Source organism: Etheostoma cragini, chromosome 4 (genome assembly GCF_013103735.1).
Source record: "Etheostoma cragini isolate CJK2018 chromosome 4, CSU_Ecrag_1.0, whole genome shotgun sequence".
NCBI lineage: Eukaryota > Metazoa > Chordata > Actinopteri > Perciformes > Percidae > Etheostoma > Etheostoma cragini.
This window is the reverse complement of record NC_048410.1, coordinates 15,405,076-15,428,447: the sequence shown is the minus strand read 5'-3', so window position 1 is coordinate 15,428,447 and position 23,372 is coordinate 15,405,076. Positions and strand designations below refer to the sequence as shown.

At 38.7% G+C, this 23,372-nt stretch overlaps 2 protein-coding genes and 1 long non-coding RNA gene across 3 annotated transcripts; 1 reads left to right on the top strand and 2 right to left on the bottom strand.

Moving 5' to 3' along the window:
* Positions 1-2,870: 2,870 nt before the first annotated feature.
* LOC117943612 lies at positions 2,871-19,421 on the bottom strand. The gene is made up of 3 exons (XR_004656391.1): positions 19,408-19,421; positions 3,643-3,644; positions 2,871-3,382 (listed from the first exon to the last, which is right to left on the bottom strand). It is a non-coding gene; the product is annotated as an uncharacterized LOC117943612 (long non-coding RNA).
* tgfa (transforming growth factor, alpha) lies at positions 3,391-9,062 on the bottom strand. The gene is made up of 7 exons (XM_034869835.1): positions 8,723-9,062; positions 7,656-7,841; positions 7,274-7,435; positions 5,842-5,956; positions 4,783-4,932; positions 4,507-4,598; positions 3,391-3,942 (listed from the first exon to the last, which is right to left on the bottom strand). The coding sequence occupies exons 1-7, from the start codon at positions 8,763-8,765 to the stop codon at positions 3,935-3,937; spliced, it is 756 nt and encodes a 251-aa protein (XP_034725726.1). The 5' UTR covers positions 8,766-9,062; the 3' UTR covers positions 3,391-3,934.
* Positions 12,984-21,913, top strand: slc2a11a (solute carrier family 2 member 11a). The gene is made up of 13 exons (XM_034869829.1): positions 12,984-13,240; positions 14,092-14,190; positions 14,753-14,913; positions 15,296-15,420; positions 15,509-15,638; positions 15,751-15,899; positions 16,613-16,800; positions 17,768-17,878; positions 18,469-18,570; positions 18,777-18,852; positions 19,213-19,340; positions 21,270-21,532; positions 21,592-21,913. Exons 1-12 carry the CDS (start codon positions 13,217-13,219, stop codon positions 21,486-21,488), a joined length of 1,512 nt encoding a protein of 503 aa, XP_034725720.1. The 5' UTR covers positions 12,984-13,216; the 3' UTR covers positions 21,489-21,532; positions 21,592-21,913.
* The last annotated feature ends 1,459 nt before the right edge of the window (positions 21,914-23,372 follow it).

The window sequence follows — 23,372 nt, the reverse complement described above, 5'->3', positions numbered from 1 at the left end:
CTTCACAAAGCACAGGAATTGCTGGTCTTCTGCAGCCTTGGTCGTTTTTTTTGTGTTACTGTGTGACTTTGGTGAATTTAAACTAACCCTTAAACATATTGCTTGAGGCAGCAGTAGACCAGCAACTACCGTGTTCTGTGAGGTAAAATAATCAAAACTGTTTATCAAAAAACAGTCTGGTGGCTTTGAAGAGTGAGTCGATGGATATAAAGCGGTGAAAATATTGTAAATATAGCATACACTTACACTGATGTTGATCTTTTGAACTGGCTAAAATCCGTTTCGCTGTGCCCCACGTTGCCCCCTGTCCACAGCCTCCTTCCCTAAACTGGGGGCATGTGGACCGATGGCCATCTGCTGTAGGTAGTACATCGACTACAACTATGTAGAAGTCCCTTATACAACCCCATTTCAAAAAATCCAAACTATCACTTTAAAAAAAGATAAAATATTGGCACATGGCAAAGTATTTTGGGGATATTTTATACCTTATTACCGTTTCAATACAGGCCTGTGGGGGACGGGTGGGTGCATTTAGACTAAGAAAAGGCAGTACATGATCTGGGTAAGCAATTTGATAACATTGTAGTAAATAATTCCAGTGCATCAAAAAGTATGCTCGTTAAGATACCAGCCGACAAGCTAATGAGTAAATACAAAATGAGGGAAAAACTTGAAAAAAATGACAACTTTTCAACATCCCCCCCCTTTCCACTAGGCTGGCGACCGGCATGCGATAGTAGATAACAGGAAATGAGGGGCGAGATAGATGGCAAAACAAACAACAAAGCTCACTGGCCAAAGTTAACCATGGATTTTGCAATTGCATGAGAAGCTCTTAATTTGTCAACCCTTTTTATTTATCTAGCCTTCCATAATTTGATATTGAATTTTCTGTACACCATTCACACATTTTATGTTATACATTTTTGCAACTTTGGATGATACCAACATGATTTATCTAACTCGGACTAATTAAGCCTTATTTAAATTCTGCAATGCATTTTTACTTGAACTCTTATGATGTACATGTTGGCATGTAAGTATTGTACAATATGAATGTGAACCTATCCTTTGAGCCAGATGGATGGAGAGGTGAGAATGGATGTCAACATAAACACCTGCAATCTTTATTCATAATCAATATGAATTGAAATATCACAACATCACCTCCATGCTGTATAAAATGAAGACATTTGAGCAGCATTCTGGGATCAGCTACCAATGTAAAATGACATTTTCATGTGATGTGGTTGAACTGAGCCTTTAAACTGAAGCTCTACGCTTTCATAATTCCTAATGATTTGTTTCAGTGCTTAGCAGCGAGGAGAACAAGGCAAGGTTGCTTAACCCTAATACCTTTATAAATACTCTTATTTCAAACCATCTGGTCAGAAGCAGATAATGGGGATGTTGGGCTTTAGGATCAAAAAGGCCCAGAAGAGGAAGTTAAAGAAAAAGACCAAAATGGCATGGCAATTCAAAGGAAAGCTCCAGTCTCTTATGGGGAATGGAGATTGACACATGTCCAAATCAGATTTAAAGAACTTAAAAGAATTTCCCAATGCTGAAAACACATCCACTTTGTGTCACAAAATGTAAATCAACACAGTTTTAAAATGAGTCTTCATTTACCCTTTCTTTACACAGTTGATTTGTTTCCCCTTGCATTTCTTTGTATGTTAAAGGGTATTGTGCATCTTTAGGGAAGCGCCCACTAGAGCTGCTTAGTTCCAATCTGGTTTAGAAGCTCAGCCAGACGGCTCTAAAGGACTGCACATAAATCCAATTGCAAACATAATGGGATTGTAAAACAAAACGAAGCTCCTCATGTGGAGAGCGAAAGGGAAGAGCAGAAGAGATGCAGCCCGTTAAGAGCGAAGATGTCAACCCGATGAGATACAGTGGACATTTTAAAAAACTGGATGTAGTCTTGCACATCGAACAAAGGCTTTAACATGAATGAGTGTAGATTCTGTTGACTCAAAAAGACAAATAAGTAAACTGAATGGCAATATAGAAGAGAGCTGAAACATTACCTTCAGCTATAAAAGCACTCAAGAGTTAGGCTCTTTGTTTATTTGTGCCCGGGGTTCAGGGTTTCATGTTGCCATTTCTGTGTCTTGAAATTTTCAGTGAAAGAGAAAAATAGAGAAGCAAAGTAACAAAAAATCTGAATATTGGAAGAGAGAAAAAAAGCTTGAAGAAGTCACGCAATGAGACTCAAGAGATGGAGTTTAAAGCAAACAAATTCAAAAATATACACACATACATTTTGAATTATTCATTGGAAAACAAATGCAGATAATAGAGGCTTTCCAACTTTTACAACAAATCTGACAAAGGGTTAAAGCAGGAGATCACCCTTTTCAGATTTTGTATTGACAACACACAAACATTATATATATATATATATATATATATATATATATACATACACACACACACACACACACACACACACACACATATCATACATTGAATATTTCTATGTCTTTTTTATATTTACAAATGAAAAAACATGAACACATGTTCTGAATGTAAATATCATCACTTACCATAAACAAAGAAAAGTGTTTCTTGTATCTTGTGATTCTTTTTGGCATATAAATACCATCACATTCATTTTATAGTTTTTTTGTTCCATCTTATCACACAAAGCATACAAACTTTATATCAGAGTCAGTTTGCAATCCTTATTTTCTATTTCCTCACTGACTATTATTCAGGTTGTCTTTTAAGAAAACCTTATTTTGTTTTAAATTAACCTTCAGAGGTGCTCTCTCTCTCTTTAAAAGTATTTACATTCAAAGAAGACACAATGCTATAACATGCCAGTATTGAAATAAAAAGTGTTTTGAGTTCTTTAAAAATACAAGCTGTGATTTAGGAGCATGCATGCTTAGGTGGATGTGTACAAACTGTGTGCCTCTTCCCTTCACCTGCTATTCAGACGGTTAGAAAGTGTATTTGGCATCTCATTATGTGGACACTTTTTCAAGTGACTACATTTTACAATAAGTGCAGTTTGTTTCTAGCAAGCTTGCAGAAAAGTGCAACAATACAATGTGGAATAAGGTGGCCACCCAGGAAGTGCATGTGTCGGTACTGTTATAGCTTGCGCATTAAAAACACCTCTGATGCAAAAACAGCTCAGAAATAACAATAAAACTGACCCAAATATATCAGCTTCAGTAGCAAACCATCAAAACCGTATTGGAACAATTTCAAATTCTGTCTCTTTTTGCTGATTGAAGTCCGGGGTTTCATTAGCAGTCAGTCCATTTAACAATTCCTACTCCTGTCACGTGAAGTGAGTTCCTTCTTTAAAAACAGACACTAAGAACTTGTTTAAAGCATCGGTTTTCCCCCACCATCATTTCTTAAAAAGTGTTCTGATGAAAAGTGCTTAAAGTTATTAAAAGACAAAAAATAGGAATTGAGGTCTCTGACTTAAATGAATAATTGTTCTCCCACAGCCCAAAATAAACATCTTTCCTGTTCGACATCCGTACAGGATAATTAAAGGCCTCGTCGTTCATTTTTCGCGTCCGCTAGGCCTGTCTTGAACAGTAATTAGGACACAGAGCTCTTCCCATGTCGGATTCGGCATCAGCTTCATCCTCAGAGCTTAAAACAGACTCCTGCAGTTCTGCGTGTATTTCAACAGAATCAAAGAGTGAAGGAAACACGTTCCTATAGGACTGTAGGTCAAAAGTCCCAGTCAGTGTGGGGAAAAAAATGTCATGCCACATTTCACCTTTCACATCCAGCAGGCCTACCTCAGCCACATAGGCTCTTCTGCCCCTCTGGTCCAGTCTGCATGATCAGAAATACCACTTTGGATGCAATCCTGAGGATTTGTGGGCTGGACAGATGAGGAAAACCAAACATGCTGTGATGCAAACAGCTTATGCTCCAGCAAGATGTCTTCTCAAACCACTGAAAGGGAAAAAATATTGAGGTAAGTTTTTGTTTATTGTAAGTATCATAAAACCTTTTAAGGATAAGGCTGACAGTTACTTTGTTGATAGTTATTACTGTCAACAAATCTCATCTGTGACGTAAAAACCACCACTTGGCTGCAGTTAGTTTGACATGATCACATGTTAATTATTATAAACTTGGGCACTGTAGTTTATTTCCAGTCAATTTTACATTCACCGTCCTACTGTTGTAAATACTTACTAGAGCACTGAATGTGAATTAATACGCAGCTGAAAATAGTCCCCAATACATGCAGGTAAAGTAAGCTAAAACTACAGTGCCCAGCATATTCTAAAACATTTTTTTGATAATGAAAATACACATTTGTGACCCATTTATTAAGGGTTAGATCTCCATTCCATCAAATGGGCTTGGCGCTATAAGAAAGTGCAGGGAAGTCAGAAAGTATTGAGAAACACACATAGCTGGTTTTGCTTTTCTCATGGAATTTGCGGACAACCCAAACATTTAAACTAATGCTTGCCTTATTCCCTACTGTGCAAAACATAAATAAAGTACCACTCTCAGAAGGATGGCAGGATGCTCCGTGCTTCTCTGGGACGTAGTGATGTGCGTGGCTCCGCCTGCGACAGTCCTGCCTCCACCAACAACTGCACAAGAAAAGACTCCGTAAAATCCATGTCAAGTTCATCGTTATATCCCTAAAATGAAAAATTCACTGGCCTCGTATTGCTAAATGTTTGTTTTCCTAAACACTGTACAGTTTATACAATCCCATTGAACCTGTATTATATATTTGTAAAATATAAAGACGTGTCATTATGTGTTACTTACTGTAAAAGTGTACACAACAACATGGTAAGAACAGACCCAATCACACACAACACCAGCACTGTGGCAACAGTTTGTTGTCTGTGATTACTTGCTACTACAGCAAGCAGATCTGCATGCTCACACCTCATCCCAACGAAGCCTGGATGACACCTGCAACAACAAGGATGGAAAATCTAATTGGGTATGCAAAATATTTGTTATAATATTATATACCTCACTGTATTAGTCCCAAAATGTCTAGTAGTTTGTAAAAATCTAATGTAAAAATCTGATGTAAATTCAAAAATCTAATGTAAATACATTATATTTTTCACTATTCTTTTTAATATCAGTCTTGATAGAATGTGGAGAAATAATGCTGAGAAATAATTCAAATGCTACGATTCACAATTTCACTTTCAAAATAAACAAACAAAAGATCCACAAATGTATTGTCCAGCGAAAAACCAAGGGAAACTGCTAATTAACTTGGCCCATTAATGTCAAGGTATGTATTATATTTATTTATGATCTTAATCGGTCACTTTTTTACAGTTACCTGGTTCTACTGAAGACTAAATATATTAAAATAATTCAAAAGGTATAGAGTCTTTTGAACCTATTAAAACATGGATGTGATGGCATACAAGTCATAATTTCTGTAGAAATTATTTTATCTTTTTTTTAAATATATTTTGTAAAATGTGGTTTCAATTGTTATCTGGGGCTTCTCGAGAAATACAGAGACCGCAGGCAACCTGATCCCAGCCTTCTTGCACTGGTAACTGTCCCAAATAGCTGTAGATCTTAAGATTTTACTAATGTCTCTTTTGAAGAATGGCAGCATTCTGCTCCAGCGTAATGACAGACCTCACTGCTCAGCATAGCCCAGTCCAAAATAAAGGCAAAAGTGTTTTAAATTGCTAACATACCAAAATCAGCAAAGCTATTTAAAAAAAAAACAAATGTAGAAGTGGGTGAAACATATACCGCTGGTTTGTTGAAACTCAGCTTTCACATCTAGTGAACAGGAGTCAACCCAATGATGGCATTTTTAGACTTAAGACAGCAGCAACTTACACACACGCAGGCGTCTCTTCTAAGATCAGGAAACGGCATGTGCCGTGGAAGCAGAAATGCCGGTGGGAGTCCGGACAGTCATCAAAATGAGACCGAACAGCCGCTGCCACAAACTCTGTGAGGTTGCAAGACAAGATATTGTTGAAATGTACGTAGGTTTTTGAAAGACCATGAATCACAAATATTTCCCACTGAAACCACCTTCTAATATTTAGGTGGGGTGGCATGAAATGGCAGTATAGTTGTTGACTACAACTGGAACACTTTAAGAACAATCACATCCTTCAGTGCATCCTATCCTAAATTACAAAATCAAATGTAATTCAAGTGCACTTAGTCCAAATACACAGCATGACACAGGTGAATATCATAAATCTAAAAATAACCTAAGCCTGCAGAGACCTGAAACAACAGCATGTACTAAATCCTAAAGCTGACACCCACGCCACCAACGGTGGACTGAAGCCTTTTGTTACAAGTTGCGTGTGGATTTGTGGTGGCTTACAACTCTCACTGTACCTGGGAGGGACAATTAGAGTCAAGAAAGGTCCTGGGGAGCACACTGCAAACAAATACCTCTGTCCATCAACTCACATTAGGACTCAAGAGCCAGCACACACTTGCAGGCACATCCCCTCAGCGGAAATTAAATCCTTAAATACAGTTTTTTTGTTTGTTTTTCAAGCAACTATCACAGTTTTCACTCTGACAAAACTAAAGGACAAAAATGTCCAATTTAATGAACATCCAAACAAAACAGGACATTCCTTCCACGTAAGCTGTACAGTCAGACAAATTCCTACATAACTGACTCAAACTAAAGTCAGTGTTTCCCGAGCAGCCGAAACAGATGCACAGTGTTGCATTCAGGGTGGGAAGGAGGATGAGCATGCAGAGAGATAGCTGCATTACAGCCTTCGTCACACACTCCATTCCAACAGTAAATGGGCTTTTGGATTGCAGCCTACATGTATTGTCTCCTTCTTTCAGACTCAGTGAAAGCCCTCTGTTGTCCCCGAGGCATCTGCCTACCAACCCCTCTCCCGTTCCCTGTGATTTTGGCAGCCAAACGCGAGGAACATAGATACGGAAACCAGCCTTTAGGTGCTTTTCAGATCATAATTCAATACTGTAGGTGCAGCTTTTATAATCCTGCTGAATATACTGTTCATATATTCTGCTCATAATTGTTGCCCTCACTCACGCTAAGAGGATCAATTATCAGCGACTGCCACACTGTCTGCATGTGTCGATGCACTGCAGCTAAATGGGAAGATTTACATTGTTATGAACTACTGTTGTGAAGGCAGTGCTGCAGTGAGAGTAGATCAAGGGCTGCAATGAGTAAATGTTTTATCTAAAATACATTTTACAGGAGACGGCTCGACGAATCTGAGCCATCTCGACATAACATGATTGTATTTAGACTTACTTTTAACTGGAGGGATGTTAGTTGCTGTTGTAGGTACAATAGTTGTGCTTCCGCTGCTAACTGTTGAGGTGTTCTGAGCAGCAGTGAAGTTTGTAGCGATGGAAATGCTGTCTTCAATAATTGTCGAATTGCTTGGTTCTGCTTCAAACGTAAAGAGGGAAACTGCAGAGAGGAAAGAGCAACTGTTAACATACGATGTGGTCATAATGTGATGAAAAACTATATAGAAATAAAAACAAATACCTGCAGTAACGTAATGTGAGTGTGGATCAAGGTCTTGAGAATAATTGGGAATGTGAAATACAGTTTTTCCTTTTCTGGAGATGGCTTGACTATGAGCTTCAACCCTTACTTGAAATACGCCAACTGTGCTGAGACTTACTTTTAACTGGAGGGATGTTAGTTGCTGTAGTAGGTGCAATAGTTGTGGTAGTTGTGCTTCCGCTGCTAGTTGTCGCAGAGCTGCTTGTTGAGGTGTTCGGAGCAGCAGTGAAGTTTGTATCGATGGAAATGCTGGCTTCAATAATTGTTGAATTACTCGGCCCTGCTCCAAATGTAAAAAGGGAACCTGCAAAGAGGAAAATAAACAACTTTTACTGTAGATCTATTGAAATAACAACAAATCCCTGCAGGTATATAATAACAAAAATAGGCTACAAAAGGTTTACTGTAAGCTCACCATTGAGTACCAGACATACTAAATGTACCCATAGAATTATAAAAAAAGATATATATTACTGTATTGTGATGGAACAACCTGAGGGTTAGTCCCAGTATTCTGCACCTGACAGCTTTGATAGAGACTCAGTCTTCAGTGTCATATTAATGCTTCATTGAGTAACTGGTACCCAACAATAGTAACAGGGTCAAGCGTCCACTAAAAGGATAAGACCAAAGCACCACAAATACATTCAGCGTGTACTGTGAAGGTCCACAATCCCAACTACTGACTGGAACCAGCTAGTAAAAAAAACAGAAGGGTGGTTTGTTTAAAAATAAAAAATACATTTTGAGAAGTATGATCTTTTTTTCCTTTTTTTTTCTCACAATAAAATGTGTAACACAAAAATCCCAAATAACCCTTTAATTGCAATATATTGATAACTAAAGGCTGACTATTAGGAATCAGTGACTCCATAAAGGATAGACCAAACACCAAAGCACAGTAAGGTTAAAACACCTTAAAATAATGATGGATTACCATAGACAAAACACTTCAGATTTTAATAGGAGTGTTGTGCTGATGGATTGTAAGTCATTAGCAGATAGGTGATCCAGTGTATTAATATTAAATGTTTTAATCAAATAGGTGACAGTACTGAGGAACCGCAATCATGAATAACTACATGTATAGAAATGTTTTACATAGGCAATGTAGAATGTGACATAAACACATAAACATCGATTACAATTTTTTTTTTTCTTCCCCCAGCTAAATTAGACACTCACCGCTAATGAGAAAAATAGTATCCCAGAAAATCCGAGTCATCATGACGACTTGTGATCTAAACTAAAGTAGGCTGAGTTCACGGGCAGCTTGTCTGAAATGCGGGCGTGTGCACACATTAGTCTTTAGTGTTGCAGCAGCGACCATCAGCACAGAAAACATTTAATCCTGTGATCACAGCGCAGACCTGTCACATTTGATCGACTGGTGTAGAAAACTAACTGTGGTCGAGTTTCTTCTTTTCAGCCAAAAAGCACGAGAGTCTCCAGCAGGCAGGATGTCCGAGCGTTTAACTTCACTGTGTTCAATTGAGGAAAACTCGTGTAATCCTGTCAGAGGCTGGCCAATTAGACACAGAGATGGAGGGGTGTGGGGGTGGTCTTAGTATCTGATTATTGAAATAAATCCATTTCATTTAAGGGTAATTCAATCTGAAGGATAGTATGTGCCCTAGCCTTCTCCATAACCTTTTCTATTCTTTTAGCAATTTACATGACATAGCCTTATGCAACACACTGAATTGTTTTAAATAAAACGCACTCAAAATAAAATAACATTGTAGCCGTGCAGTTGTCACGTCTCCTTGAAACAACTAACAACGTAAAGTAAAAGTAATGTGGGATAAGGTGTAATTGTTTGAAAATTGTAATTCAATGTTATATTGCTATTTGATATTTTCCTATTTTATATACGATAGTGTAACAGAGTTTTATACGTTTTACAGATGGAAAAACCCTTTGAGGCAAAACTGTCTGTTTAAAGCTATAAATACATTTGATTAGAAAAAAGTTGGTTGATTTAAATGTTCTTTCTCACTGGGGTTTTAAAATTAATATAAGTTTTATTTAGTTTTTTTTCTTCCTTTGAAGCTGTGAAGCCTAGCTTTGCTAGTCCATCTGTTTATTCATCTGTCCAACTGTTTTTGGTCCAGAGCGAGATATTTTAACTACTTGCCAGATTCCCATGAAAATTCGGTGTGGAAATGCATAACTCCAACAGATAATTCCTATGTTTTAGGTGATTCTCTGACCTTGTGTCAATACTGCCACTAAGCCTTTTTTTAGCTTCATGAAAGCTGCCAGACTGTTCAGGAAAATGCAGCAGAGAAATGCTTCAGACGGAATGACTGGGAAACACAACTGTGCACATGGTGCTTCTTCTAACACTTGCTTACAATAACAGAGGTGGATTGTCATAATAGCCAAAAAGAATCTTCACCCTAATAGTCCCAATATGTCTCCTTTTCCTCTTTAACATGTGGCCTTGTTAGCTCCACTGCTGGAGAGGAGCTAAAACGTCCTCCTTAGTCATCTTCCTTTCTAAAAACATCTGACAACTATGCAGCAAGTAGTCTTATTTCTTTCTGTAGATAGGCGGGCTGGGGAATCAGGGGGCATGTGAATGTAGTCATTCACCACTCGTCTGCAACTGAAACTGAAGCTGCTGTCTGATCCCTAAAGCATTCTTTTTTTTAATTGATCAATATCATTCCTTCAACAACTACAACTTTTTTTTGAGTTTAGTAACTTGTTTTGTGGATTGAACTACAGATGTTTTTGATACACAAACAGAAAACAAAGACCAAGAGAAAGTAACATTTCAATCTAGCTCCATCTGCTGGATATAAACAAGCATACACATTTCCTTAGTCTGAAAAATTATCTAATTTTCTAATAATCTAGATTATGTTACAAAATACTGTTTAAGAACAAGATAGTGTATTAAAAAATACAAAATAATTAGAACATAACAGTACAGTTTAATCCAAATCTTCTCTTAAACCCTCAAGTAGATACAAGTTGTCCCAACATTTTCAGGTTCAGTGCATGTCAATGGGTTTTGTTATTTTGATAGAGGTCATACTTGCACTATGTTAGAAAACAAAACAAAAATGTAATGTAAGATAATTAATAGGAATGTAAGCTTACATATATACAGTATTTAAAATATATGATATGAACTATAACGTATATAATATATATATATATATATATATATATATATATATATATATATATATATATATATGTATACAGTGTATACAGTGTATATATAGCTCTTAGTAGTAACAACTTTATGAGCTTCTTCAATGATAACATTATAACTATTAGAAAACGAAGTTCACCAAGCCCTGCATTTAACTGGCACTGACTTATCTCTAAACTCAGGAACGTTAGAAACAGCTGTAAAACCAGATCTATGTTTAGACTGCTTTGCTTCACTTGATCTTTATCAATTTAATTCAGTTATTTCTTCATCTAACCCATCAACCAGCCTCTTAGACCCCATCCCGACTAGGCTACTTAAAGAAGTTTTACCCATAGTCAACATTTCTCTACTAGATGTAACCAATCTGTCTTTATTAACAGGCTATGTACCACAGTACTTTAAAGTAGCTGTAATTAAACCTCTTCTGAAAAAGCCCAACCTTAATACAGATGTTTTAGCCAACTATAGACCTATATCTAACCTTCCAGTTCTCTCTAAGATTCTTGAGAAAGCAGTCTTCAAACACTTGTGTGACTTTCTGCATAGCAACAGCTTATTTGAGGATTTTCAGTCAGGATTTAGAGTTTATCATAGCACAGAGACAGCACTTGTGAAAATTACTAATGACCTCCTAATTGCATCAGACAAAGGACTTATCACTGTACTGGTGTTATCAGATCTTAGTGCTGCATGTGATACCATTGACCGCCATATCCTATTACAGAGACTGGAACATTTAATTGGCATTAAAGGAACTGCTCTAAGCTGGTTTAAGTCTTATTTATCAGATCGATCTCAGTTTGTACATGTTAACGATGAATCCTCCATGCACGCCAAAGTTAGTTAGGGAGTCCCACAAGGAGCTGTGCTCGGTCCAATCTTGTTCACTTTATATATGCTTCCTTTAGGCAATATTTACAGGAAACACTCTATAAACTTTCCTTGTTATGCAGATTATACTCAATTATATCTACCAATCAAGCCTGATGAAAATAATCAGTTAGCTAAACTTCAAATGTGCCTTCAGGATGTTAAAACCTGGATGACCTGAAATTTTCTAATGTTAAACTCAGATAAAACTGAAGTTATTTTTCTGGTGTATAAGCACCTCCATGAGGAATTGTCCTAAGTGATAGTTAGTTGGATGGCATCCCCCTGGCCTCCAGCCCCACTGTGAGGAATCTTGGCATTATCTTTGTTTAGGACACGTCGTTTAATTCTCACATTAAGCAAATTTCAAGGACCGCCTTTTTTTACCTACGTAATATTGCAAAGATCAGGAATATCCTGTCTAAAAATTATGCAGAAAAACTAGTCCATGCATTTGTTACTTCTAGGCTGGATTACTGCAAGTCTTTGTAATCAGGCTGCTCAAAAAAGTCCATAATGACTCTTCAGCTGATCCAGAATGCTGCAGCACGTGTTCTGACAGGAACCACGAAAAGAAATCACATCTCTCCTGTTTTAGGTTCTCTGCATTGGCTCCCTGTAAAATCCAGAATACAATTTGAAATCATTCTTCTCACCTAAAAAGCTCTTCATGTTCAGACACCATCTTATCTTAAAGAGCTTATAGTAGCCTACCTTACTACCCCATCAGGGCACTGCACTCCCAGAATGCAGGATTACTTGTGATTCCTAGAGGTTTCTCTCCTGTGGAACCAGGTTCCAGTTTGGGTTCAAGAGGCAGACACCGTCTCAACATTTAAGAGTAGGCTTAAGACTTTCCTCTTTGATAAAGCTTATAGTTAGGGCTGGCTCAGGAGAGTCCTGAACCATCTTTTAGTTATGTTGCTATAAGCCTAGACTGCTGGGGGACTTCCCATGATGCACTGAGCACCTCTCTCCTCCATCTGAATGCAACCTCTTGCCATTGATGCATGTTACCAACTCGACCTCTTTCCTTTCCCAGAGTCTTGTGCGCTCTCGCCTCCATAGTCCTGTGCTCACTCGCCCTCTCCTCTCTCCTCCTATCTATTCCTGCAGGTGTTTCTGGCTCTGGAGCTTTGGAGTCTGGATCTGTGGCTGGAGTCACCTGCATTTCTCCCTGTGTGTGTGTGTGTGTGTTTGTCTCTCTTTCGCTCTCTCTCTCTCTCTCTCTCTCTCCCAGCCGGTCGAGGCAGATGACCGCCCACCCTGAGCCATGGTTCTGATCGAGGTTTCTGCCTCCTACTGAAAGTTTTTAACCTTACGTGCATGCGTCGTACTTTGTTCTTAATTACTCACCGAAAAACAGTCGATGCCATTCACTCTTCTCTCCAGTATGTAAATCATTGTAGTGGCGTTTAAAGAGTGCAGTAAGACATCAGCTCAGTATTGGCCACTTGTGCGTCAACCGGCTGATTGCACAACTGCAGCCATACGAAGGCCACCACACGCACGCCTTATGCGCGTGCTCGAGCTTGTGTTAGATAGGCCTACTGTAAAAGTAAGGTTGTAGAGGATCGGGAGGTCTGCTGAGCTGTCGGGTTGTTATCCGTCTTTTCAAGTCACTTTTACTAATAACGATGTCGCCTGCTGGTGCACAGAAGGTAAATTACCAGATTCTACTTTTTAATAAGAACTTTTTAAACCCCTTATTGTTTGATTTGTAGACTCGGGTAGCATTGTGAAATGCTTTAAGAAAAGTTGAATTACTTGGTGGATGTGTAGTTCCTACGAGGTGGAGTCTTGTGCAGTGCTGTTTGAAGATTTTGTATTGTGTGTATTTTATGTGACAAAAAAATTAGTTTAACAAAGTACAATTATTGAAGCACTGCACTTAAGTAATATTCTGAGGTAGGCCTACTTGTACCTTACTCGACTATTTATATTTTATTTTATTATAGGCTAAAGTAACGACCTTTATAGGCGCAACATTATATGCACATTAATGCATCATTATATTTGAGTGTTATCATATAACTCATTCTGAAAACAGCCAATCTGCAGAATATATATTAACTTTTGTTTTTTAAAGTATGATTAATGCTAATACTGGTGCACTTTTACTTACCGGTAAGTACGATTATGAGTGCAGGTTTTTTACTTGTAACTGAGAATGTTTACACTGTAGTATTACTATTTTTACTTAAGTAAAAGATCTGAGTACTTGTTTCACTACCATTGACCCTGCAGAAAGTTGTGCCCAACAACAGAATGTGCAGACTACATTTAGGGAAGAAATATCAAACAATCTATGCAAGAGTCTATTGTCATAGATTGCGGGTGTAATTCTGACATTGTCTCTCCAGCTGCAGGTTGTGCAGCAGAGTTAAAGGGATTTTAGATTACAACGAAGTAACAAGTTGACAGAGGAGATGGTGTGGTTTTAGCAAATTAATGGGCTACTTGATGAACGTGTATAATCTAATCCATATAGCCTTTCTGTTTGTATGAATAGAGCAGTGCTCTGACATTGGTGCTAATGGTTACTTCTGCATCCATTGGAGGAACTCTGCAATATGGCTACAGCCTCGCCGTAATGAATTCTCCCACAATTGTAAGTCTTGCAATTTATTGCCAAATTGCATTTGTGTACTGAAAGTGTGTGTTCACGCAGACGCAGAGTTCAGTGTTAACAAGTTACACAAAATTGATACTGATGAGACCTATCTGTAAGTCTAGTTATTGGGTTTGTTCCCTGTTGGAGCTGTGCAGGCCAGCATCACTGTTGATTCACATTTGGATCACAGTATACATTGGAACAAAGAACAATTATGCTACAAGTCTCTGTGACAAGTACTTCTCATTGTAAAACAATCCAATTTGTTTAGCCTATTTATTAGGAACTGATTCTGGAAGCAGGATCTTTCCTCTTGTTTCATTAAGCTAACCCCTCACAAATGAAGTGCTGAAACTTCCATCAACAAAAAAAATTGCAAATGTTATATTCTGATCATTTGGGGAAAAAGTGAACTTGTTTCACCCTGCAAGTCAATTTGCTTGCCGCCAAAATGTAAACAGATGGATGAACTGAGGTAATAAGTGTCAGCTTAAACCGCTGCTCTTGTTGGTTAACTCAGTGAGACTTTAATGGTTGACTGTCTTGTCTTTTCTAACAGTTTATTCAAACGTTTATCAATGTGACGTTCTTGGAGCGCTGGGACATCCAGTTGGAGGACTACCAGGTGACTCTGGTCTGGACAATTATCGTCTCCATCTTCTCATTAGGGGGCTTTGCAGGGGCTCTTATCGCGGGACCTATGACCATACGTTTTGGAAGGTAATATAAGATGCTGCATCATGCGGCTGTGTGTAAACCTATTGATGCACAAGTACAGAAGACTACAAATTGAAATCTTTAATGATTGATCTGTACATGCACATGTATTAATTGATAATGATTGTTTATTTACTTTCCTCTATCACATTCATATATTTTGATCCTTAGAGAAACACATAGGGATAAATCATGCTTACACATTGCCCCTTTTTAGGGTAATAGAATTTGAAGCATTAGGCTGGTGTTGTTATTTTTCTTTTGTTATTGTGAACAAGATAACAAAAGTCTATGAGTCTGTATTTCTTCCGACTGAAACTCTCTTTGACCAGCAAAGGTTGTCAGCAAGCTATTAATTATAATCTTTAACTTTTCTCTTCCCAAGGAAGAAATGCCTGTTGTTGAACAACATTTTCCTCATGGCTGGAGCGCTCTTAGCTCTGACAAGTAGAGTTGCCAGGTCTTTTGAGATGATCATTATCTCCCGTGTCCTGGTTGGAATAAATGCCGGTATGTCATTTATGTCAATAAATGTTTAAGTTTGCGTTCAAATACCTGTTATACTGTCATTACAAGAAACGAATGGTGTGTTTTGCAGGGATCAGCATGAATGTGCAACCTATGTATTTTGGAGAAAGTGCACCAAAGCACTTAAGAGGGGCTCTCTCCTCGTCATCAGCTGTTTTCGCAGCATTTGGTGTTGTGCTGGGACAGGTGGTCGGACTCAGGTATTAAAAACTTTTAGACACATTTTTGTCAAAATAGGCTAGTGCTTTACTAAAACATGTGCTGTAGATTTCACATATATCCACAGTAACACTCTGGATTATTTATTTATAGAGAGATTCTGGGCAGTGAGCCGTGTTGGGAGTATCTTCTTGCCAGTAATGCCATTCCTGGCCTCATGCAGCTCCTCACCCTGCCGTGGTTCCCTGAGAGCCCCAGATACCTGCTCATTGACAAGGGGGACAAGGAGGCTTGTATTAACGGTGGGTACTGTAATCTGTTAACCAGTGGTGGAAAGTGACTAAGTAAGTAGTGCACTTAATGCGTTTGATAAATATTGTACTTTTTAATCCCACTACAGCAATCTGACAGCTGCAGTTAATAGTTACTTTTGATTTTACAGTTTAGAACACATTGCAAACCTATAAGGTACAACGCGTTGTCAAAGATTTAACCAAAGGTTCCAAACTTTTTTGGGCTTTTGACAAATTGCAATTGTGTAGTTGTGGCCTCTTGTAACGTTCCAGACGTCTATGAGTTCTTAGCAGCACCAACAAAGGGACTTTTCCCCTCTAAACTTCTCAGATGTTTCATTTAAATAGCTGTCATCCAATATTTAAAAAAAGAGCACACATTAGAGAAAAGTCAAAAATATTCCTTTCTCTTTTCCTCTCCCACTTCACTTTACATTTACATTTAAATTACATTTATCTTGTGACCCTTTGGGGGGGTCCAACCTACCTAGAACTTAACTAGTGAGTGCATTTGGCTGGTAATACTTTTGTACTTTTTCTTAAGTTTAAATGCAGGACTTTTACATTGATGTATTGATAGTAGGGATCTAAGAGCTCTTCCGCCACTGCTGTCAACTCAGGACATGAAATTAATACATCTTTTATAAATAAGAAACACACGGAATATTAGGATGTAGCCATAGAAAAATAGAAAATGACAGGTCTAATTTTTTCTTGCTCAGCTTTGAGACGGCTGCGAGGCTGTGAGGTCCAGAGCAGTGAGCTGGATGAGATCCTGCAGGAACAGGCTGAAACCAAAGGCATAAGGCCCCCTCGACCCTGGGAGCTTTTTACTGATCGCTCAGTGCGCTGGCAGCTCATCTCTGTCATGGTCATCAGCAGTGCCATGCAGCTCTGTGGTAATGACTCGGTAAGAAGAAAAGAATGACACAGTGGGTTGTCTCTATAGAAAATATTGTTGCATAATCCATGAGGATCAGTTTTACTGATATTGAGCTACAATAACAGTATCTGTGAGAGCCGTCTGGGTTTATGTGTATTATTTGTTGCTGTTAAACCTCCCGCCACCAGGGGTGACCATGGTGCTGTCAATGTGGCTGCAACAGGGGTGATTTAATCAATGTCCAGCAGGGCGCAGGTGGTGGCAGGTAAAGGAAGCAAACTGTTTTTTGACCATGCTATATGTTATGTGACTGGAAAGTGGAATTAACATATTTCTGGGGGGTATTTACACATATGAATGGACTCTATGTATGGAAACTGCATGAGTTTAAAATAAATGCTTAATGGCAATGTTTGACATTGGGTCACTTAGTGTACGTGTCTCAAATAGTTCAATTATCTATTCGGCAACCGTAGTGGACTTTTTTGACAAGTATAGTATCAGATGTTCTTTTGGCCTCTGCGGTGACAGAAGGTTGACTAGAAATTTGAGATGATTCATCAGCTGTTCGTGTCATGTGTGGGTTTCTTTCTGTTCCTGCAGGTCAGATGAATAATGCATAGTGGTGATGAAGCTCTATCCCTTGCTGTAATGTGCACTAAATAAAGTGTGAGGACAGCTTATTGTTTTGACTAAAATGCTTTGTCGTCTCTTTGTAATTTTCGCTACTTAAATATGAGAGTAAATAACGCATGTGAACTGATTTTTTTAAGAGCTGCAACAAGTTGCCTTTTTGTCAGAACATGCTGGCTAAACTCTCCTGTGTTTCAAGGCTTTTAAATACATGCTTGGCAGTTTAAGGGAGGGGGTCAGGGTATTAACATAGTTAATCTTTGTAAGAAATGCTGGCTTAATCTGCTTATTAACAGTTGAAGCACTTGTAATGATGCTCACTAGCACATTAATATGTTTTTGTGTTCCTTCTTTCTTTCAGATTTACTTCTATGCATCATATGTATTTAGAGAAGCTGGAATATCTGATGATAAAATCCAATATGTTACAATTGGCACTGGTACATGTGAATTCACAGCCTCTATAATATGTGTAAGTATCCGTTACTATTTTCTCTAGCTGCTTACATAACATGTGCTCAGACACTATGGTTTGCATTCATGTTAAAGCTTTGACGCAGACTAAGGACTGACAGTTTACATCCGTCTAAAGCTACTATTTGTTGGCTGGGTGCAGTAACTTCCTGAAGTCCTGGTTGCCAGGCAACCAGTGGAGACTCCAGTTACTTACAAGTTAGTTTTGTACAGATTAAACTTCAACCAAAATGTGGAGGTGCTTGTAACGACAGGTTTCTGGATATCTGTGAATCTACCAACCAAACACAAAAACTGACCAGTAGCTAGCTTGCTTGTTTTTACTGGGAAATTACTATAAGTCAATAACTGACACTAATAGATGATACAAGCAAAAGAGAATGTAACTGTTACCATCAATTATTCATTATCATATTCAGAGCACGTTTGCCGAACATCAGTAGTATCTATTCATTCATCCACAGAAAGTTCCTGGTTTGTTTTAGTTGAGTGTTTGCTGCTCTGGACCATGTACCTTCCTGTAAAGATTTAATTTGTCATAATTAAATATGTAAATAAAAAAACAGAGTCAGATGTCTATATTTTCAGAATCTGCTGATAGAGCACAAAGGTCGGAGGTTCATGCTGATGGGAGGCTACATCTGCATGACCATCTGGGCTATTGTCTTCACAATTGCTCTGTTGTTTGAGGTATTATAAATCACATAATTAACCCACATAATAACCTACAGGCTTAACTTTTACAATGACAAATTATGTCTTCAATCTTTAATTTTCAAAGTTACAAAAATCAATGAATGTGATAATTATGTGAGTTATGTGAGTATCACAAGTCAAACGTGATCTTGCTTGTGAGTTGCTGACCGTGTATATTTTGTTCCCCCCCCTGAAAACAGCACTATGTATCCTGGATGCCGTACCTGAGCATGGTCTGCATCTTCACCTACATTCTCAGCTTTGGACTGGGACCAGGTAAGTTTGTCCATTTTGGAAACTTTCTATAGTCAGGTTTTATGTGAAAAACACAAATAAAATGTTCCCTCAAGATGCAAATAAAGACATTTAAATGAACATTTAAAGATGGGCCAGTTAAATACTTCAATACAGTTTTTACTATGTGTGACATTTGAAGTTGCTATTACAGTAATACCATCTACGTTTGTTATATAGCTGAAATAAATGTTGATCATTTATTCATGAACGTGTGAAACAACTTATTGCTAAGTATCAGAAATCATCTACGGGTCAGGCTATAGTGTTTATATTTGTACTTCCATTTTTAAGGATGTGATGATGAACCTAACTCTGATCAATCTGTTGTTTTTTTGTCAGCCGGGGTGACTGTCGTTCTGCCCACAGAGCTCTTCAATCAGGCTGCTCGGCCAGCAGCCTACATGATTGCTGGCTCCATGATGTGGCTCAACCTTTTCATCACTGGGATGATCTTTCCATTTCTAGTGGTCAGTCTGTCACCACATCCATCGTCCATTTAACAGATGTGCTGTGACAATGAACAAGCATAAATACATTGTAAACAATTTAAAACAAAGTGTGTACATGCACCTATGACATTATACAGTTACTAAGGCACTATGTTTATGGCTGGTTTTCCGGTTTCCTATCTCTGTCTTCTATATCTAATAACAAGCAAAAATGCTGAAGAAATTGTTCATCGATCCATCCATTCATCCATCTTCATCCGCTTATCCGGGGACCCCAAATTTCCCTTTCCCGAGCTACATCAACCAGCTCTGATTGGGGGGATCCCGAGGCGTTCCCAGGCCAGGTTGGAGAAATAATCCCTCCACCTAGTCCTGGGTCTTCCCCGAGGCCTCACCCCAGCTGGACGTGCCTGGAACACCTCACAAGGGAGTCGCCCAGAAGACATCCTTACCAGATGCCAAAACCACCTCAACTGGCTCCTTTCAACACAAAAGAGAAGTGGCTCTACTCCAAGCTTCTCACAGATGACTTTGTTTCCCATTTTGGCTGCTTGTACCCTGGATCTCTTTCTTTTGGTCATGAACCAGCCTTCATGACTACAGGTGAGGGTAGGAATGAAATCTGACCGGTAGATTGAGAGCTTTGACTTCTGGCTCAGCTCTCTTTTCGTCACAACGGTGCGATAAATTGCATGAAATACCGCACCTGCTGTGCGGATTCTCCAACCTATCTCCCGCTCCCCTGACCCGACTCACCACTAGATGGTGATCAGTTGAAAGCTCCACCCCTCTCTTTACCCAAGTGTCCAAAACATACGGCCTCAGATCAGATGAAACAATTATAGAATTGATCCTTGACCTTCGGCCTAGGGTGCTCTGGTACCACATACACTTATGAGCATCCCTATGTTCAAACATGGTGTTTGTTATAGACAATCCATGGCTAGCACAGAAGTCCAACAACAGACAACCACTCTGGTTTAGATCACGGAGGCCGTTCGTCCCAATCACGCCTCTCCAAGTATCTCCATCATCACCCACGTGTGCATTGAAACTATGCAGAACTATGGAGTCCCCCACTGGAGCCCCATACAGGACTCCATTCAAGGTCTCCAAGAAGGCCGAATACTCCGAACTCCTGTTTGGTGTATATGCACAAACAACGCCCGTGTCTGGTGCATCGAGGCCCCTGACGTTTACTACCACCCATGTGGCAGCGCACCCAACCCCGCGGTTCCTCCCATAGGTGGTGGGCTCATAGGATGGAGGTGCCACATCGGTTTTTCAGGCTGTGCCCGGCCGGGCTCCGTGGCAAACCCGGCCGCCAGACTTCCTCCAGGCAGGGTCCCTCGATCCCTTCCTTGCTTTCTTGTAGGTTTTTTGAACCATTCTTTGTCTGGCCACTCACCTTATACCCTCCCCTTTGCCAAGGGAGACCCTACCAGAGGCACAAAGCTCCAGACAACACAGCCCTCAGGTTCATAGGGACACACACACCTCTTCACCACGATAAGGATAATTGTTTTACTGTAATGGCATTTAAAAAAAAAAAAAAGATTTAACAAGAATGAGGGGTGGTTGGATTTCTTCAATTAATTAGAGGACTCATCCTAACAGGCAGGTTAACATGCAACACTAATGACTTCTTTATACCTCTCTAGAAATAGGAAAAGGCCATGCCCTTTATATACCCTATAGCACCTCCCAGAGTTCAGAGTCTGAAACTCTGAAAAAAGGGACTGTCTGTCCAAATGTTAATTGCTTTGTCTCTGGTCTTATTGATCTTTCTATTGAAGCTAGGAATTTGAAGCTAAGGTTTATTTAATTCATGCCCAATAATTAAAATCATTTTGGAATTGAGTGTGAAGTGAAGCACACAGTTAGTCTAAACATTAGTCATTTATATCACTTCTTACATAAGTCTGAGCCGTTGCTTTTCTTTCACAGAGCGGGTTGAGGGAGTACTGTTTTGTGCCTTTCGGAGCGGTCTGCCTGCTGTCGGCGCTGTACGTTGGCCTGTTCCTGCCTGAGACCAAGGGGAAGTCTCTGTCAGCCATCACAAGTGATTTCCACAAGCTCAACTTCAAAGGCCAGGACGCAAAGTGTGGGTTGCAAACTACAGCTCAGTATCAGCTGGGTGAAGTGTGTCTTTCCACGGCCTTGTAGACAGACTTTTTCTCCTGAAACATGCCTGGTCACATCTACTGTGGTAGATAGATAGAGACTTTATTCATCTTGAAGGACAAATTATGTGCGTGTGACTCACTTTGACCTGATCTGCTCAAGCTGGGAGACGTCATGAATGGGAAAATGTTCCCTTTCATATCACAGACAACAACTTGGACCTATTATTACTCATGAATCTTGAGTGTGTTTTCTATTGTAAGAATTTAAAGGAATTATCTTTAAGTTCTTCATATGTTGCACTTAAGTTTTGTAACTTTGTGTCACTGATTAACACAAGACAAAGGTATTTAAATCTATTGTATATCGGCAGAAGATAAGTCATCTGCTACCTCTCAAAACACATGAAGGCGTTTTGGGGTAAAACTTAAAACATTTTAGCTTAGCAAATAAACAGTAATTCATTTGATTAAGATGTTGTACATTTCTTTCTTGTTTAACGGGATAAAGCATAAAGTTGCCACAACTACACAGCAAACTATGTCCTTTAACTTTATCCTCTCAAAGGTCAGAGTAAAAGTCTTTGCTGTGTGGCAGGTGGTGGACCTAATCAAAGAAAACAAAGAGTTAACACCTATTAAATATAACTGCATACTTCAGTGTGACCACCTCTTTCATAAAGAAAGGTATCGTGATGTGTGTAGTAATGACTGAAATTTACAGTTTTTACATGAGTGGAATATGTGCAATTATTTATTTGAATGTTGTCATTTTTATTTTTAATGATCCATCTCAGAGCTAATAAAAGTATATTGTATAAACATTGCTTTTGATATTTGTTGGGTGTGCTCATCAAAAGGTGCCTTTTATACTGTACATACAGTAAAATAGTCACTTCAAATAAAATAAGTTAGTCATGTGTCAAAAGAAAGCTTTTATGACAGGAGGCTGATTATTCCTGTAATTTTTCAGTGTACTGGAGATGTGCCTTTACTGCCCAAGGTTTCAGAGTTTTGTGAACACAATGCAGCTGCAGCGATTAAAATGAAGAAAACGCACAGTGGAATCACCGCAAAATGGATCAAACAACCTGTATTAAGAGAAATACTTATTTTGTTCTGCAACAAACAACTTTGTTAATTAAGAAGGCTAGACACATTGTTCTTATTATAATTATAACAGTAGTAATATGACAGAAATTGAGGAAAATGTGTTTAACAAGTAATACAATGATCAGCATTTTCCTTTGGGTACAATCTGTAAAACAAGTTTCTGTCATCTCCAGCAGTGTGAAGATTTATTTTTGTTAGAAGTGCACGAAAACCCAAGGTTTGCTTTGTGAATTGGAACACAACCGTCTTACTTTACACAGTTTGTTTCCCTTCTTTATCATACCCTGTGGTGTCTGCACAGTCAGTGTAGATGGAAAGATCACGTCTTATTTTCTTGTCTTCAGAAGAAGCCACATGCTGCCATTCTAACTAGGATACTTTAACACAGTAAATATTATGTCTTAATGTGCCAGAATTAAGTTTCTTATTTCTATAAAGAAAACCTTAACATTATTTTGAAGCAGGTAATCTCACCAAATGGAATTTTAATTGGAGAGATAGATAGATAGATAGATAGATAGATAGATAGATAGATAGATAGATAGATAGATAGATAGATAGATAGATAGATAATATAATTTTAAAGTGATACTATGACGTGTATTTTTCAAGTTACAAATACAGGGTAATGTTGAATGTTAAAACAGGGTGTAGGGTAAAAGTAGCATTAGGAGAGATGAGTCATGAAGTCAGCAAAACATTATTTAGTTTTCACTGAGATTACAGTATTTATCACATGGTTGTTGAGGTACAGAGCTCTAGTGGATGATTCCACCAACCAGCCCATTTGGTCCTTCATCATGGCCGGGGCCGT